Source organism: Furipterus horrens, unplaced genomic scaffold (assembly GCF_987537825.1).
Source record: "Furipterus horrens unplaced genomic scaffold, mFurHor1.1.pri manual_scaffold_10, whole genome shotgun sequence".
Taxonomy (NCBI): Eukaryota; Metazoa; Chordata; class Mammalia; order Chiroptera; family Furipteridae; genus Furipterus; species Furipterus horrens.
The window spans coordinates 560,912-579,732 of NW_028327180.1; the positions used below are offsets into that span (position 1 = coordinate 560,912).

Below are 18,821 nucleotides of genomic sequence, written 5' to 3' on the forward strand. Positions count from 1 at the left end.
GCCCTGCCCTGGGGGCGGGGCCTAGCACAGGTGCCCCAGGCTGCGTGCCGCCGCAGGCAGCGGGGGGGTGCGACGGTGGCTCTGAAACAAGTGGGGGCTGCAGGACCCGTGCCGCGTCCCCGGGCCAGCATCCCCTGCGGGAAGGATGTCCTGGCTGCCGGCAGGGCTGCGCTCAGGGTGCTGCCCTTTCTCACCACCAGCCTGGACGCAGCAGCTTCGATTGTCCTGTTTCGCTGCTGGTGACCACCCTCCACTCCTCCTCCCGCTGCTGCTCCACCACCTGGGGTGGGGGGCAGGACAGGGAGAAGCAGGTGCCCTGACCTGCTGTGTGGGGCCCGCTGACCCCACCCACACCCAGCCAAGCTCCTCTTGGGGTGGCCCCGAAGCTCCGGCCAGAGGCCTCGTTACTGACGCCACCTGTCACCTAGGTCTCCCGCCACGAGATGCGATTGCAGGGTTTTGCCCGTAAAACTAGGGGCTTCAGTGAGACTTAAATTTCAGACAGTCGACAGGTGCTTTTTTGTGGAAACAGCCCCTGCAGGGCCGGGCTGGCTGGGCGTGTGCTGGAGGAGCCTCTGTGTCTCACCCGGGGCCCGGGTTTGACGGGCCCGCACTGCCCGGCGGCGGCGACCCCTGCCCCGGCGCGTTGGCGCTTCTGCTGCTCGCCCGTTTCCTGCTTTTACTTCTGTGGGCGCCGGTGGGTCCCTGTACAGACGCCGCATCTCAGCGAGGCAGCTCGATGGAAGGGCTTTAAAAGAGCAGCCCTCACGTGCAAAACCTGCTTTCCCTCCCGTCCCAGACACCAGCCTCATCGACTGTCTCACCAAGATCAACCGGATGGACATCGTTCACCTCATGGAGGCCAGCGCCGAGCCTCTCCGGGAGTGCGGCAGCCTCAGCTTCGCCGAGATGGAGCCGCCCACCGTGCTGGACCGCAGCGAAGGTCTGTGCGCGCATGCACACGTGTGCTTGTGCATGTGAGGATGTGTGCACACGTTTGGGATCATGCATGTGTGCAGCAGATGGAGCTGACCACCCCGCGGGACCTCAGTGAAGGTCCGACTCTGTGTGTGTGTGTGTGTGTGTGTGCACGTCTGTGCGCACGTCTGTGTCTGTGTATCTGCGTGTAAGTGCGTCTGCTTCTGTGTGCGCCCCCATCTGCATGTGTGCACGTCTGCATGCGTGTGATTGGTCTGGCCCTGGGCCCGCGTTTTCCTTCCCTGGGGCGGGGCGGCTGCCCCAGGGGTCACACGTTTTTCTCCTGGGCCCCCGAGACCCTGAGCTGCTCCCCTGTTACTGCACCAGGGGCTCGGTCTGGGGGCCATAACAAAAGGCCCGGAACCGCGTGGCTGAGCACCAGCAACGCCTCTGTCTCAGTCCTGGAGGCGGCAGTCCCAGGTGACCGCCGTCCTCCTGTGGGAGCGGCCCCGTGAGCTCCCGGCCCCCACTCGCCAGGGCAGGCGTCCCTCCCGGGGCTCCACGCTCCGCACCCACCCACCTCCCCAAGGCCCACCTGCTGCGCCGTCGCCTCGGGGTGGGTTTCAGCACGACTTTAACGGGACACGCCCCTCTGCCCACCATCCCCGGCATGGACGGCCTGCCTCTGCCTTCCCCTCGGCTCTGTCCTGTGCCACCTCCGCTGCCGCATCCGTGCCCACAAGCCTGTGTCCGTGTGCGGGAGGCGCTGCACACGCTCTGCCCCGTGTGTGTGACGCGTGGCCGTGTGCGTTGCCAGGCACGGGGTTGGGTCTCTGTGGTCCAGTCCGCGGGCTGGCGGGCTCCTCCTCGCCCCCTCTGGGCTGCACCCTCTTCTCCTTCACGCGGAGCTGAGGACCAGGCTTCCCGTTTCTCAGGGAGAACAGGAACCGTCCCCATGAGGTGTCCACGGCCCTACTCAGTCTACCGTCTTCTGTCCAGGGGAGACCCTTCCTCCTGCAGCGACCCCTCAGCTGCCCCTCGGGCTCCTGGTTGTGTCTGCTCTGCACCCCCCAACCCGCCCGGCAGGCCTGACATCCCCAGCGGTGGTTCCTGTCCAGTCGCCTTGCTGCTGGGCACGGTGGCTGTCCCGCCGCCGCTGGCGCTTCACCGCCTGTGACACAAGAAACCGCTTCTCCTTCCTGCAGCGCTTTCGCCCCCTCGGGCCCTGACGCCCCTCGCTCGTCTCTTTCCCTCTCTCACGGGCCGCTCTCCGGCTCCCTGCTCACAGGTTTCAGTGTCCCGGGGTCCCTTCCGGCAGGACCGTCATCCGGGCGCTCTGCCTCCTCAGGCCCCGGCCCCACACCCCTGTCCCCACCCCGTGGGTGCCCCTCGCCTCTGCCCGGCCACCTTCTCTCCTGACTTGACCACGTCCTCAGCGGCTCTGCGTCCAGGTCGGGGCAGCGCCTGCTCCGTGGTGGGTGCTCAGTGGACGCGCAGGGGACGCCTCTGCCTCGGGTCTTCCCGTGACCCTCACAGTGGCCCCTGGCGCCCGGCCCAAGGGACCGTCCGCACACGGAGCTGCGGTCCCCGCGCTGTGGAAGGCAGTGGGCGCGAGCTCAGCACCCGCGGTCTGTGTGCAGGACGCTCCAGCCGCAGTTATGGTTGCCGCCCGCGGGCGGAGGCTGCGCAGCCGAGGGCCCAGGCGTCCCCTTACCTGCATCATCCACCCGGGGCCCCTCCCCGCCCGAGGTCCCCGTGCCACCCACGTACCCACAGCAGGCGGTGTCTTGTTTGCCGTGGCAACCACGGCCATGACCGGACTCTGCGCCGGTCACTCGGTGAGGCCCGGGGGCCCCGGGGAGGCTGGGATGTCTGATCCGCTGTCCCCGCCCGCAGGGTTTTCCGCCCTCCCCGGGGAGCTGCCGGCTGCGCACTCGGCCGCTGGGGACAGCGGGTGCTGTGACCACCCTCCTGTCGTCTCGGAGGAGGACCTCTCCGCCGGCTACTCCGCCTTCCAGGACAGCACCCCCGCTGTGGATGACGGGGACAGCCCGGTGGCCGGGCGCACCCCCTGCGCTCAGCAGGAGCGGGAGCAGGAGCAGGAGCAGGAGCAGGAGCTCAGGGGCCTGTCAGGGCCGCCGCCCGTGGGCCCGGCTCTGGAGCTGCAGCAGGAGCACGGGTGAGTCTCTGCTGCGCCACGAGGGGACCAGGCGCGGGCGGTGTGGTCCCGTCAGTAGATTTCCGATGCCCCACAAGTGCTGGGGCTGCAGAGACGCACCTGGCGCAGGGAAGACATGGCCGGGGCCGCATGGGGGGCTCCGCTCTGCCCGGACCTGCTTCTGGGGGTGTGTCCCAAGCCGCCGGGGTCCATTCCCATATCTATACATTATGATAGTGATGAATACCTGGGTCGTGGCCAGGGTCAAAGGTCGCGGGCAGTCTTGGGAAAGTGTTGTCTAAGCTGGGATTTTGTGGCCACAGGCTCCCTGCGGTGGCCCCTCTCCGTCCCCTGGGGCGCAGGTGGGGGCTTGGTGCTGGCAGATCCACAGGGTGAGCAGACACATGGAGACACCTCGGTCACATGGGTGGGGGGCTCCCTGTCACACAAACGCAGCCCCGACCCTCATGGGGAGGGGTGACACTCAGAGCCCGCGTCCAGGTCCCGGCTGCAAAGGCAGAGAGTTGTTGAAACGACACTAACTGTCTAGGAAGAGAAACGGGTCTGGGAAGGGCAAGCTGGTCTGGGTCCTGGCTCCTGAGAGCGGGGTTGGGAGCCTGCCCCACGGTGTCCTTTCTCGTCAGTGAGCTTTGCCGGGGCCACGGGAACTGGAGGCAGACGGGGACAGGAGAGAGGAGAGCCAGGACCTCAGACTGGCTGCCGATGGGCTTCTAGGCAGCGACAGAGAGGGCCGTGTGCGTTTCAAAGGAGCAGAAAACGCAGAGAATTTCCTTACTAGAATCGTGATTATAAAGGTTACAGCAGACCGGCTCCAGGCTGTTAATGAAAACACTTCAGTGCCAACAGGTCTTCCTGTCCTGGGACATTTTCCCCGAAGGGAGCCTCGCCACATCCGCAGTCAGGACATCTGTGTTAACACGCGGTTTACATACTGCTGGTTACAGGTCTTGCCGAGTTTTGATTCTTGCTTCAGAAGCCTTGTTCTCTACAGATCTCTGTTAGGGAAACTCCCTCAACCCTGCGGTGTTACCTCGAGTTGCCGAAGAAAAGATAACATCGTGCTTCCTGTGCTCAGGAGGCCAGGAGGGCACGGTGCCCGTTAGGGACCTTCGACCTTCGGAAGAGCCCTCCTGGCTGGTCTCGCTGCCCCCAGGAGCTGTGACCTGATCGACACCGTCCCTCACGCAGGGTTTCTATCCAGATTTACAGAACATATTGGCCGCGTGACTGTGCAGTGTGGCCACGTTCCTCTCCGAGGCCCTTGCGGCAGCGGGGGAGGGGCACATCCGCTCCCTGTGACCCACCGGCCTTTCCGTTTCAGTGTGACGACCCCAGGGACAGAAGGGTCAGATGCTGCAGAGGCCGTGGCAGCACCTGGCTCGCCCAGCGGGACCCCAGAGGAGGACAGGTCCTGCCTGCACACCCCGACCCCCGACCCCGGGCAGCGGGCGGACTCGCCCTTCGTGCAGGAGCCTGAAGAGCCCCCGGGCCCCGGGAACCGTGACCTCCCCCGGAAAACCAGCCTCGTGATAGTGGAGTCCGGGGACGACCGGCCACAGGCCTTCGAGAGCCTCGATGAAGACTCCGCGTTTCAGAAGGTAAGGGGGTCCCTTCTGCATTTCTTGTGCACATGCCACAGCCATAGACCGTGTCCCGTGGGCATTTCTCAGAGGTCTCTTGTCTCGAGGTTCGTCAGGTTAATGGACCTGGGTTGTGTGAACCCCTCGATCCTTCTCAAAATGTGGGAGCCAGTGAACGCAGAAAGAGGGAGGCACCATTCCAGTCTGGGGACTTGACCACAGCCTGCACTTTACCCCGGGAAACCCTCCTGCTGTGAAGCAGCCCTGAGGTCGCAGTCGGTGACCTTGGCTAGGCCTGCAGGGACAGGTGCCCAGTGAACCCACACGGGTGTGGCTCCGGGGATGACTCGGGGAAAAGGACTCTGCCTGAGCCTGGGGGCGCTCCCGCCCGGGGAGTCAGCCCGGCGTCTGCCCGGAGCCTGCGCAGCAGACCCACTGAACTGTCGGTTCTGCGTGGGTCTGTGGGGTTCTCCCGTCACTGCCACAGGGGGCTTCTCCCCTCAGAACCCTGAATTTGCAGGAAGAACTTGCGTGTTCAGGAAACCCCCAGGCGAGTCCCACGTGGAATTCAACTTCACTGAATGCACATTAAATTAGGTGTTAGTTTTCCTTTTAGAATCCAAAACGCTCCTTGTGTCGAAGTGTCTTTAAAGCATGGATGTCAGCTTCGTAGGACGGACTGAGTTAGAGAAAAGAATTTAAACTTTCGGGGGAGACAGTACGTCATCGCGTCCTGGGCTACAGACACACACGTGCTGGTCAGTGTCTGTGACACCTGCCAGTGGGGGCCTCGCACACGCGGCTGAAACCAGAAGTCAGGCGGCGGGCACCCCTTGGATGGGGCGGCCACCTGGCGTGATGAGCCGTTTCCCTTTGCACGGATTACTCATCTCACTGCAATGAATCTAAATCAGTTCTAGTAAAAGTGTTTCTTAGACGCCGTCTGGGCTTAAAAGTTACCAAATTTAGCCCAAGAGTCCCCCTGCTGATTGAAGTATAGACTTGAAACCGTGATCCGGGTCATTCTGAACTTACTCTGGGCTGGGCCGAGTTCTGGTACGTCACCTGCGTCCCACCCAGTTTTTTCCAGCCCATTCCTGTCCCCCGACCTCTGCTTCCAATTCTGACCTCTCACGACCCTGACCTGCGGTTCCTGCCTGTTTGTGGGCAGCAGGCTCCTGGGCGTATCCCATGTGCACCTTGGTCCAGGCTTTACAGGTTTTTCTTTAGCAAAAAAGAACGTGGAAAATATAAGTGGTATTTTAAAATAAGTTGAGGAAATGTAGTTGCTTTTCCTTTTTTGATGACATTCCACGAGGAAAGAGTAGTTTGCTACGTGGCTTCTGAGACGTATGTTGTAATCTGAGGCTCCATCTGGCTCCATCCTGGGTGGGTCCCCCACAGTGAGTACAGCACCCCAGGGTGCCCCCCACGCCAGCACCACTGGCTGCTGAGGCTGCGGGGAGCCTAGTCCTGTGGGAGCGCCTGCTACTCCTCTGGGTCGGTCACTCTAAGCTGCAGCGTGAGCGTCGGGGAAGCCGCGTCCCCGCCGGGTTACTGTCTGGAGCCGGGTCCCCAGAGCAGGGCGGACGAGCGCCGGTCTGGCCCGCGGGCGCTGGGCCGCTCGGCTGCCACGGTTGCTTTCCGTTCGCTGACCCAGAAGCTCTGACGTTGGGGAGGTCGGAGCCTCGCGGCCGTTGTCTGCACCCCGCGGGCTCGTCCCCAGAGCTGAGTGAACCAAACCCCCAGAAGCGCGTCGGAGCTCCAGGGGGACCCCTGCTAACGCCCTCTGGCCATGACCTCTGTTTCCCCGCTTGCAGGAGCTCACGGCCGAGCTGGGTGAGCTGGAGGTCAGCTCCGACGATGAGGCGGTGGTCACCACCAGGGTCGTCCGCCGGCGCGTGATCATTCAGGTACCTGCTGCTCAGGGGCTGCCCGTCGGGATCGTGTCCCCAGCCAAGGTGGCTGTGGCCTGGAGTGGCGGGGCCGCAGGCTGCTGTGCGGCCGCTCCGGGTGGGGAGGCTCTGACTCCTGAACACGGGGTCCCCTGCCTGCCCGTCCGTGAGCCCGCTGTGATGGGCCTGCCCCTTGGTGGCACTGTCCTGCCGCCGTTAACCACTGAATGTGTGTGCATGGTGGCCGGGAGCGGGGAGCGCCTCAGTCAGGGCCACAGGCTGACGGGACCGGGTCCTCCCTGCGCAGGGCGATGACATGCCTGACATGCCCCCAGAGACTGTCACGGAGCAGGAGTACGTGGACGAGCAGGGACACACTGTGGTGAAGAAGGTAGCGTCCCCGCGGCCTTGCCGGCGACATCCGCCTGTCAGTGCCCAGGCCTGTCGCTCAGAGACAAGGTGCATGTTTGCCATCCCTTCCAGGTCACCAGGAAGGTCATCAGGCGGTACGTGTCCTCTGATGGCATAGAGCGGGAGGAGGTCACCCTGCAGGGACAGCCCCAGGAGCCCGTTAGCATCGAGGACGGGGACGGCTTCTCCAAAGTCATAAAGCGTGTGGTGCTGAAGAGTGACACCCAGCAGTCCGAGGTGAGGCTGCCGCGGCTGTGGGGTCCCCGTCGTAGAACCTGGCGCGGGGCATGATGTGGCTATCTGATGTGGACACGTGTGTGATGTGGACATGCACGTGACGGACATGTATGTGATGTGGATGGCTGATATGGACACGCTTGTGATGTGGGTGTCTGATCTGGACACGTGGCATGGACATACATGTGGCGTGGACATTTGATGTGGATCTGTGGTGTGGACGTGTGGCATGGACATCCATGTGGCGTGGACGTCTGATGTGGATGTGTGGTGTGGACACGTGGCATGGACATACATGTGGCGTGGACGTTTGATGTGGACCTGTGGTGTGGACGTGTGGCATGGACATACATGTGGCGTGGACGTCTGATGTGGACGTGTGGTGTGGACGTGTGGCATGGACAGGCGGGGGCCCTGCAGGCCTCTGTCTCCCTCACACGGCGCTGTGGCCTGGAATTTTCAAATAGCCGTCGGGGACCTCTGTGGCCTCGCGCTCCCTGTCTCGGTCCTTTTGTTCCGTTTCCTGTTCGGGTCATAGCGGCCACGGCAGACCCGGCAGCCCAGCGCAGGTGGCCCGTCTGTGGACAGGCAGTGGGGCAGGGGAGGCCCCGAATGCACAGCAGGGCCTCTAGCAATGGGCCTTGCAGCTTCTCCCACTTGGAGAATTCTGTCATCGGGGCGATTTTATCTTCAAAATGCGAAGCAGGCAGTCTCCACGCGGGAGGCGGGGGAGCTGGGCACGGGGCCCCGTCCACATTGCACGCCTCAGAGCTCCTGCCGGGTATCCGGGTGACTCGTCTAGTGTTAGATCTGCTCCGTGCACAGAGCCGTGCCGTCAGCAGGATCCATCAGTCGTAGGGCTTTTTCCTAACTGCTCCTCTTTTCCAAACGTACGGTTTCTAGGACAGTGTGTAGCAGTGTAGCCTCTGGGGGTTGATTTTGTCATAAAAAATGCATCGCGGCTGCCTTGGTGGTCAGAGCTGCACCGTGTCCCCCCTTAGGTGACTCTGTCGGAGCCCAGCGCCCCGTGCGAGGCCTCGCGGTTCCAGGCTGAGCCCGTGGACGGCCGGCGAGTCAGCAAAGTCGTGAAAACGACGGTGGTCAGTGGAGAGAGGATGGAGAAGCATCTGGGGGACCCGCGTCTCGCCCCCGACCTTCCCTCAGCCAAAGACGACTTTGAACAGGTAGGGATGCCGCGGCCCCACATCTGCATCGTGTGTGTGACCGAGAGGGTTTCCCACCACGTCCTCCCTCACACGTATGCGGGGGGCGCCGGCCACGCCAGAGGGAACTTCCTGGTTTAGTGACCTGCATGGTCACGGGCTGTCCCCTCGGCCTTGGGAACCCATTGCGTCACCGTAAGAGCTTTGGAAAGTCCGGATGCAAATTCGTTCCTGCTGAGGCGCCCCTGGACGTGGTGTGTACCCCGAGTCGGGGGGGAAAGAGTGGGAGAGGCCACAGTTCCAGGGATCCAGGGATGGGCATTGAAGGAAACCCACATATTTTATACCTCTAAATAAAACCGGCATTTCTCATCAAGTTCTGACTTTCAGTAATTAGGAAACAGGTCCACAGTGACAGATACACAAACCCTCATGACGATCCCCAAACCCAAACTTCCGAAACCCAGAGCCAGCAAGTTCATTGGTGGTAGGGTTTCCATGCACCCACATGCGGTCTCTTCTGCCCCTGGAGGGAACAGTCCTGTGTTTAAGGGCCAGACAGCCTGTCATTGTCCGAAACTCCAGAAGGAAAGTCACCTGAATTTCAGAGGGACGGGGTGCGTGTGCAAGGGCCCGCAAAGCCCTGATTGCTACTGAAACGTTCTGAGGTGAACGGTCCCCGTGTGGCCTCGTCCATGCTGGCAATGTGCGCTGAGCGTGTGTCCCGACGGCTGGGATTGAAAGCCTGACCGATTTCTAGTTCTTCACGTTTGACAGCCGTGACCTCAGAGATCAGCAGATGCATGGCCTGTGCTGTCCTCTTGTTCTGCTGCCGTTGTGTCTGTCCTTCGTCTCCGCCGTGGGAGGGACGGGGAGTGGGAGGACGTGGAAGCTGCCGGCACGATGCGGGGCGGCGCCTTTGCTGAGGGGCTGACACCCGCTCACGCGGGGCAGCGTGCAGTGCGCCCAGGCCCGACCCACACCCGCAGGGGCGTAGCGAGCACCCCGGCAGCGCCTCTCCACGCTGACCGTCGGCACAGTGCCTCCGTCCCAGACGTGACGGTTTCCTCGTCTCTTCCCTCCCCCGTCAGGCGTTGAGTTACGCGGGCAGCCCTGCGCACGTCCACGTCCCCAGCTTAGTAGAGAGTGAAATCCGGAGAGAGGACGGATCCGTCGTGAAAAGGTTTGGGCTGGCATGGGTGTGCTCTGCTCACTAACAGCCTTGAGTTCTCCGACCTGGAGACAATAACACAGAGCCCCGCATGCGCCCTGGGGCCCCTGGCGTCAGGGAGTCAGACCCTGGGGTCCTCTCGGGGCTTCAGAAGTCACAGTCACCGCCATCATCGCATCACATCACAGCGGACGCCTGTCCCCACGGTCGCTTGGTCCCGCTGAGGCCAGCCTGCGGGTGTCCACGGTGCGGACAGGTCGGAGGGCGTGGGCAGAGGGCTGCACAGACTGACCTGCGACCCCGCTGCAGCTCAGTCTCAGCACGGCACGCGCGGGCCTGTGTTCGCACGGAGCGCCGTGATGCTGGGGGGCTTGGCGGGGCTGCAGCAGGCGCCGCGGTCGGTCTAGGAGGCGCTAGGCGGGCCGTCCGTGCCCGTCACAGCGTCTGTGTGCCTGCGGGACCTCGCCTCGGCCTCCCCCGCGCCCCCTCGGGGCTGTGGGGACCCGCCCAGCGTCCGCACATTCGCAGCGGGGAGATGCCGGGGTCAGGGGTCCCTGCTGTGTGTGTCCCGGCGCTGGGAGGGAGAGGACCGTTGTCAGTAGCGGGGTCTGCACAGCGGTTAGGAGCCCGCAGAACGTGCTCATTAGGGAAACGAGAGGCACGGTCGGGGCCCCCCGGTTGCACGAAGAGCAGCGGTGGCCATGGGCAGGCGGGGGTCCGGCTCCCACACCGCCTGGCGCCGCCCGAGGTGAGGAGGGAGCATCTGTGCTCTGAGCCCCGGCGTCACCAGGTCTTCTCAGTGAAGCCACAGACACGCGCAGTGGCATCATGACGCTTCCCCGTGGGCACAGATTTCCCGGCCACTTCTCCCTAAATTCTGTACCGCAGCTGGGGGCTCAGCCGGGGGCAGCCTATGAGGTTGGGGGGCAGCCTCTGCTTGTGTGCATGTCACTTGTCCGTCCCAGGAGTGCACGCGGCACAAACCCAGGGCGGGGCCTGTGATGGCGCTTAGCCCCGGTGCCAGCGTGTGCCGCCCAGGCGCTCCTGCTTCTGGCGGAGGGGGTCAGACATGCGCCTTTCTGGGGGAGGAAGAAATGTGGGTGCCGAACAGTTAGAACCATTGGAACCAAAGGTCGGCCTTTGTATCAAGAGGAGCCCATTGAAGGCTCTTTCAGATACGCAGTTCCTGTGGCATCGGAGGGAAGGCGGGTGTGAGAGGGGACCGAAGTGGGGGGCCCAGCGAGACCCCATAAGGCCCCCCGACGACCTTAGCAGACGCATCGGGGTGTCGGCAGGCAGGGCTGAGAGTGGAGCTCAGGGGCAGAGGCCCAGCTCTGGGCCCCGGGAATCCGCCTGCCAGATCCCTGTGCGGCCCTACGTGAGGCCGGGCAGACAGGGTCACCCACCCAGGCTCCGGGACCCTAACTTGGCCCCGCCGCACCTTCCCGTCCTCGTTTTTACTGGGAGCGCTGCTTAAATTCCCTGAGACTCTGTTTCTTGATCTGTGGTAACCGTAGTGCCCGGCGCAAGGAACACGCGTGCTCAGTGCACGCCGTGGACTTCCTCGTAGACGGCGCTGAGTGTGCGCTAACCCCAGGGCCGCGGTTCTGGCGGGGGGGGGGGGGGGGGAAGGCGTGCCCGCCCCGCAGCCCATCCTGGGTCCCGGGAATTAAAACGCCTGTCAGCCCGGGAGCGGCGCCTGCAGGGGCTGCTCCAAGCCTGACCCTGTCTTGCCCGCCCCGCAGGACGACGCTCAGTAAGGCCAGCGCGCAGCAGAGGGTCGTGGTGAAGGGCCCGCAGGGGACGCACGTGCACCTGCAGCGGCTGGAGGATGTGCCCGAGGCCCTGGAGCCGGACGCCCTCCAGCGCGACGTCCAGCGGCTGCTGCGGCACTTCTGCACGGAGGCCACGGAGCGAGAGGCCACGTGAGGACGCCCCGCGCACGCCAGGAACCGCCCCGGCCGCAGCTTCCCCCCGTCAGCAGAGCCGCCAGCCTGGCCCCGCACCCCGGTCCCCACTTGGCACATACACTGCACCTGGTTAGTTTGCCCCCCCCACCCGTTACCTGTACGCTGATTTGTGACCAAAGATGGCGCCCTCCTCCTGGGCGCAGTGTCCGCCGCCCCGGCGTCTGGCTGGCCTGGGGACCGGCCGCGCCTCGTCCTCCACCTCTGCGCAGGCTCTGTGTGACGCCGTCGATCAGGGCAGCTCCCTGCAGACCTTCCCGTGACCACCGTGCTGGTCCTCGGAGGACGTCCAGGTGCAGTGGACCCAGAAGCGCTCCGACGGCCCCACCCAGGTGGACGCCACCGCTGCCGTCTCGCTGCACTGGGCGCCGTGGGACGAAGGCCTCTGGGAGCGCTGGGCCCAGTGGCTGAGATTTGCTGACACAATCGAGCGCCAGCTCCTGCCCGCGGCAGCAGCACTGCAGACCCACCAGCCCGCAGGACTGTGGCGGAGCTCAGCCCTGGTCCGGAGTGGGGGCCCGGGGCACGGCCCGCTGCAGCAGGGACCCGGCGGCTGCAGGGCGCGCAGGGCAGCAGAGGCGTCCAGGTGCTGGCAGCTGCGTCCCTGGGTTTCTAGCATCTTCAGGTCTCTCAGATCCTTGACACGTTGGCAGGTACTTCACAAGGCCGTCACTCCTGGTGTTTCCCAGACTCCGTCGCTGCTTTCGCAAACCACGCTGTCTTATTGGTGGCCCTGCCCCGGCCACTGCCCTGTAGATACGTCCCTGGAAACAGGATCTGCCCACGACTTGCGAGGTTGCACTCCGCCGGCCGTGTGGGAGCGGCTCCCCTCCTTCCCTCCGGGTTTCTGTCTCCGCGAGCCCCTGCATGCAGCGCCTGAACCCCCCCCGCAGCTCCCGCTGTGGCCACGCTGACGGCCCCCCCTTTTACCCGGAGCGCCTCGCACGCCGCGGCGAGGTCTGCCTTTGAGCTTGCAGACAAGATGGAGAAACCCTGAAAAATTTGGTTTTGGTTAAAAGTTTTGGTTTATTTATTTGAGCCCCGAGGTGCATCTGTGCACTTCCTGTGCATTTATTTCCGAGGGCCTCTGTCAGCGAGGGGTCCCCACACCCCGGTCCTTACTCTTCTCGTGGCTGGAGCTGCGCATTTTAATCACATACTCACGATATATTCCCGTGAACAGTACACATTTGGGACACTTATTTGTTGAAGTGTATTCAATGGAGGTGAAATTTAACAACAGTCTGTCCTCCCGGATGGAGCAGTTCCCGCTCCAGCCGGCCTTTTCCTGCAGAAACAAGTCATTCCTCCAAATGTCACAAACCACGCGACACACAGTGCCACTGGGTCACTCAGGGGGCGTGGCAGGAGGGCGTGTCCAGGGGAGGGGTCCCCACACGAGGTCTCCGCCCCCTGTGCTGGCCACTCTGGCTGCTGGGTCAGAAACCAGGCGGCGTCCTTTGCAGCTGAGAGAACGCGGCCCCTCGTCCGTCCGTCCTCACTGCGCTGCAGACCGCGCTTCTGTTGTGCGATGTGTAACGGCGTGAAGGTGTCTTCACCGTGTTTTGATTTTGATTTTTGCTGTGTAATCAAAAAACTTGACTACTGTGAGAAGAAGTGAATTTTCAGTTGATGAATCAGCATCTTGTTTCCATGGTGATAACACTAACTGAATCTATCTATGAGGGCATGTATTAGTTAACGGAAAAAAACGCAACACTGACAATACATAGCTGCCACGTGTACAATGGCTGATTTAATGAAATAAAACGTACAAGTGTCACTGCGGCCTCGGCGACTTGTCCTTCTCTCCCGCTGAGCCCTGGTCGCGGGGGCTGAGGTGGGACCAGGCAGACGAGACCGGAAGCCCAGGAAAGACAGGCGGCGTGTTTTGCTGTTTTAAATCGTAACTGAATGTGCTGTTCGTCCCAAACTGCGAGCCCCGGGGTTTTGGTCTCCGCCCCCAGAGAACTTTTACTTCTGTTATGCGAAAGGAGAAACACAAAGGTTTCATTTTGGGGCTCTGGTGAGTGAGGAATAGGAATTGGGGGGCTGGGGATTCCGGGCACAGAGTGGCGTGGGCAGGGCGCAGCTCTGTCCTGGGGCCACGGCTCCTGGAAACACCTACGTGTGCTTCCCGGTTTATTTTTTCATCTTTCACGTCTGGCTCCTAAAGAACATAAACAACGTGTTAGAAACTGGGACACAGCAAAGCGGAGGTGATGGGAGACCAGGCGTCTCGGGTCCGCGCGGCCAGCCAGGCCAGAAGCATGGGGGGGGCGTCTGTGCACACGGGCGTACATGCGGCTGGGGTGTCAGGTGCGTGTGAACCTGCAGGAACCCATTTCTTAGAACGGAAAACATAACACAAACCACTTCTCAGAGCTGCCTTTGCTCTGATGACGGAGCCCCTTGCCACCGACAGGAGCGGGGGTGCAGGGGGCAGGGACGTGCACTGTCAGAGCAGGTGATGGAGACGGAGCATCCGCCAGCCGGGACCCTGGGGTTTCCTGAGTGACAGAGCAGTGGCCGCCTCTCTTGCCCCCGATCCCGGAACAGGGTCTCCTCAGCCCTAACGAGCCCTCGTGTACGTCCGTGACAGGCGACCGTGGGAAGCAGAGGACAGCGCTGGGGGCTGGGGGCACATTCTGGCCACCCCTGCCCTCCAGGGGGCCGGGCTGGAGGTGGAATCTGTCACCGCGTGGTCAGCAGCAAGTAAACCCTGCCCTTGTAATGAAGCCACCAGGGGCCTGGAAGGAGAGGGGGAGAACTGAGTGGGGCTGGTGGCGGGGGCGGGCCCAGGGGAGTGACAGGCGGGGCCACAAGCCCCACCCTCCCCTAGCCGTGGGGTGTCCTCTGGCTGCTCCTGAGTGACGTCCTTTCACAGTCGATGCTGATCTGGTAAGTGACATGTTCCTCTGCGCTCCGTGAGCCGCTCTGACAGATTAATGGAACCTCTGGCTCAGAACCAGCTGGTCAGCCCAGGTGACGACCTGGGCCTGGACTGGGGTCTGAGGGTCGTCTGTCCCGAGGGACTGAGCCCCAACCTGTGACTCTGACGTTGTCACCAGGAGGCGCTGGGAGGCTGAGCCAACTGCACGAAGCCCAGTGGGGGTCAGAGGACAGTGTGTTGGAAAGAAAAGGCTCCCCTCCCCCCACACACCGGAACTGGGGGCAAAACTGCTTTAGGGAGAAAGGCAGGGAGGCAACAGTCCTAAGAAAAGTCACCTAATTTTATCTAAGTAAACATAGCAATCCGAATAAAAGAGAGGATTCTGTTTAAATGGAAATGACTAGAAATAACCACAAGGAGACGGTAAGGGTGACCTCCCCTGACTGGGGCCTGCAAGCCCAACCAATTCCGGAAGAGATTAGCTCCTGAATGGGGCCCAGTGAGGAAGACCCCTCAGTGTGGGGTGGGGAGGGGGACCGTCCCCTCCAGTGAGGCCGGAGTAGGACAAAAGGCAGAGGAAGGTCGCGGATGTCACGCTGAGCTGGGACATCCCTCTCCTGCCCGGGGACATCAGGTGTGACGAGCCACTGCCCAGCCGTGGAGCTGGGGTGGGGGCGCTTCTTGGCACAGGTGTTAAAAAATAAGACCATGGCCTTCTTTCTTTCCAAGAAGCAGAAATGGTCCGTCACGACTAGCTGTTAACATGTTACCCCGTTGGCTGGCCGGGCTGAGTGAAGTACGGTCTCTCCCAGGCGGCCGGGGCATCTGGTGAAACGCAGCCTCCATGCCGGAGTTCTGTATCCGTGACCGAAGGAGGGACAGACATGTGCGTGGGAGCAATGCTTCCCTAACCAACGTCCATGTGCGTTTGGAGCTCGCCCGTCAGCGCGGCTCAGGCAACAGGCTCCAGCGACAGAAAAGCCTCGGCCCCACACCTGTGTGCACGGCCACGCTCGGCCCCGGCACCGCATGGGAACGGGGGCACTTCCGTACCAGAGGGAGAGAAAAGTAACACGGGACTAAACGGCACCGGAATAGCGAATATGCTCTCCGCTGTGACTGCAGTTCCGCCTCGGCGGACTTACTGGTGGAGTCCACGTGAAAGGAACACATCGCACCCGACAGAAGACGGCGGTAAAAAACCCGAGCCAGCTGTTCCTCGCCGGCAGATGCCACCAGGGCAGGACGGCCGGCTGCTGCTTTTTCCGGGAGTCTTTGGCGAGTGTGGCCCTGGGTCAGAGGCACAGCCTGCCGGTGTCGTGTGCACTGTGTGTGCACCACGTGGGTGTGGCCATGGACCGGGCGCCCAGGTCCGTGTGGGGCACACGGGCCGGCACGTGTGGCCTTGGCGGTGCATCGCCTCTCTTCCTTTTCAACGTCATGAGCTGCTGGAGTGAACGCGCTGGCCCAGCAGGTAGAGGATGAAACCCAAGTAGCGACAGGTTTGCACCGAGCTACGTGAATTCAGAAGCCACACTTTGTCTCAAACAAAAGGAGAAGTGCCTTGAAAGGGAAACTTCGTAAATACTGAAAATGTTCCATATGATTTTTATTTCGCTCCTCTGTAGCCATAGGTGACGAAAGCGCCTCATAGTTTAACTCCCACTTCGTCACGGCCATGAGGCAGAGAATGGCGTGGCTGGGGAGCCCCCAGAGTAATCATGTCATGTCCCCAGCTCGCCACTAGGGCGCAGCAGAGGACGCCGGGCTCTTCGTTGCCAGGTACGGGGTTAGCTGAGAAGTCCGTTAGTTTCTTCTGTAAAATAAGACACATTTTCCGTGTTCACCAGCAGCTGTATTGATTTGGGTCTTCTGAGTACGTTGGCTGTCTCCTGCTACCGGCTTCTCGTGGGCAGAGGCTGGGGGGCTGCCAAACGTCTTCCAGGGCGTGAGAGGCCCCACAGCAAGGAATTGTTTGGCCAAAATGTCAGTAGGACCAAGAAACTTCACAGACCACTTCTGACACGTTTGACCAGTCACAGCACCTTCTCCACACGCTGCACACATGTTTTTGTGTTTCAGTTGTATTTTTCCCTTTCTTGAAATAATAAAGCACAATGCACTGAAAATGTTGCATATTTTCTTTGATCTGCATTATTTAAATGGCTGCACAAAAGCTCACCGATTTTGATAGTTTTTTTAAATGCACGCTGACAGGACAGCTGTCACAACACAATCTAACAAAACTGTTTCGAGTGAAGGTGTGTGAATGCCACCGAGCGTAACTAGAGCCGCCGCACGGAGAACGTCGCAGACTTCCCGGCCAGCCCCGTGGCACTGCAGCCCCGGAGACGAGGGCGGCCGCCGCAGCAGCGGGAGGAATGACCAGTCACCCCTGGGCGAGGAGGCGCCGCACAAGCGCGAGGAGCCGGAGCTGCTGGCAGGCGGGCGAGCGGAGGCCGGAGAGGGCTGGGAAGCTCCGTGCCCCCCACACCTGCCTGCCCTGGCGTCCCGCTCTCCGCCTGCCGGGCCCGAGTTACGTCTTTTCACGTGTCCCCCCAGGTTCCGCGAGCGCCTTGCTGCTGGCAGCGCGTGGAGCCTCGCTGCGCCTGGGAGAGGGGGTCAGGCCTGCGCTGATGTGTGGGGCCCCCGGCCCGGTGGTGCTGGTGGTGGGCGGCGGGCTCGGCGGGGAGGCCCGGGGGGAACAGCGACACCGCAGGCAGGAGCGGGAACTCTTTCCTGCCAGGCGGCCTTGCAGGGATGAACAGGCCCAGGAAGCTACAACCAGCAGGGACAGGAAATGCGGCACATGGTGCTGCGGTGTTAGGAGGGGTGAGGATCCATGAAGAGTCTGGACTGAGCTGATGGGGCCCCCAGTGCCCCCCCAACCGGCCCCGCACTGCCCTGGTTTCTTTAGGGCAGCAGGACCGGCACCCTGTGCTGCTTAGTGAGCTCATCCGTTTGCAGCAGGGATGGAAGCCCGGGGTGGGCGCCTCACAAGGTGACTCAGAGGCGAGCTGGAGGCGCCCAGAATGGGGGCGGGGGATTCGTTCGCAGGTGGGCCGAGTCCTTGTGTGGAGAACAGAGGTGCTTGTGCTGATGCCCGGCACCTGCTGCAGCGACTGCGCGCCTAGGCGCCCCAGCTGAGCCGAGACCCAGTCCCGAGGGGACCGTCTAGCAGGTGCGGCTCGGGAGGGGGGTGGGGTGCTGGGGGAGCCCCCGTCCACCAGGCAGCGCTCAACAGACCTGCGGCCTCCAGAGCTGGGAGAAACCGCGCTACAAGCTGCCCGGACCCTGGGCAGTTCCAGCCGCCCCCGGCGATGGGATGGCTGTCGACCCAGGTAACGGGCTCAGAAGAATGAAACTCTGTGAAGAAATCTCCGACTTGAGCTGAAATGGCCATGTTTATGCAAACAGGTTTGAGTGTTTTATTTTACAACATTGCTGAATTCAGACAAAATAAAAACTTGTGTTTTATCAAGTAATAAATTTACTTGATTTTGAAACAATTACTTCTATGGCAAGTATTGGTTGGCCAAAAAGTTCATTTGGTTTTTTTCCGTAAGACGGCTCTAGTAGCGCTCAGTTGTCTTTAACTTCATTCGAGACCATTTTGTTAGGTGATAAGCTGTCCTATCAGGTGCATTTAAGAAACTTAACAAAACTGGCGAAGTTTTGGCAGCAATTGTAATATTGAAAATGGAAGAAGATACACAACGTTTGTGGTGTATTACACTTATTTCTAGAAAGGGAAAAAGCAACTGATTACTTCAGAATATGAAGTGTCCTGAGACTGAGCTGTCGGAGCAGCGATGCCCGTGGTTCTCTGAATTCAGCCTTTCTTGTTCCAGTTCTAACACTGGCAGTGGGTGTTCTACTCCCTTGGGTTTCTTACTCCCGAGACCGGCGGTTAGACTGCCCACCAGCCAGAACGTGAGACAACCCCCTCTGTCCCCTCCCGTGTTGCTGTGTGACGGGTCACTGCGCGCGCACGGGGCCCCGGCCGCCGGGACGAGCCAAAGCCTCGCTCTGGGTGTGTGAGAGGCTGTTCATGCACGAACGTAGCATCCGAGGCGGCGGCCCGAGGAGGCAGGCTGCTCCCACTGCCGAGGGTGGGCCTGGTCCGATCAGGCACCTATAGGACGAGAAGCTGCCCTTCCCCCACGAGAGGTGCTCCACATGCCGGACTGCTGAGCGGGGACACCGGCTGGCCTCCCGCCTCAGACTTGAACGGAAACCCTGGCTCCCCGGGTCTCGTGTGCCAGCTGGGGGGGGTCACGGGACCTCTCAGCTTCCATGAACACGTGAGCTCAGGCCTCATAGCAAAGCTCTCCAGGCATCTACCCCCTGGTCCAATTTTCGCTAGAAAACCCTGACTAACCCACCAACAGAACAAAAGTAACAGGA

At 61.9% G+C, this 18,821-nt stretch overlaps 1 protein-coding gene across 1 annotated transcript in view; it reads left to right on the top strand.

Annotated features, from left to right (window-relative positions):
• Window positions 1-12,352, top strand: part of ANK2 (ankyrin 2) — a 97,034-nt gene extending 84,682 nt beyond the window's left edge. The window contains exons 41-49 of the mRNA XM_090289360.1: window positions 800-943; window positions 2,815-3,097; window positions 4,419-4,695; window positions 6,498-6,590; window positions 6,880-6,963; window positions 7,056-7,220; window positions 8,222-8,404; window positions 9,475-9,566; window positions 11,300-12,352. Of these exons, the coding sequence (XP_090145486.1) occupies window positions 800-943; window positions 2,815-3,097; window positions 4,419-4,695; window positions 6,498-6,590; window positions 6,880-6,963; window positions 7,056-7,220; window positions 8,222-8,404; window positions 9,475-9,566; window positions 11,300-11,483 (1,505 nt within the window). The 3' untranslated portion in view covers window positions 11,484-12,352. The remainder of the gene's footprint in view (window positions 1-799; window positions 944-2,814; window positions 3,098-4,418; window positions 4,696-6,497; window positions 6,591-6,879; window positions 6,964-7,055; window positions 7,221-8,221; window positions 8,405-9,474; window positions 9,567-11,299) is intronic.
• The last annotated feature ends 6,469 nt before the right edge of the window (window positions 12,353-18,821 follow it).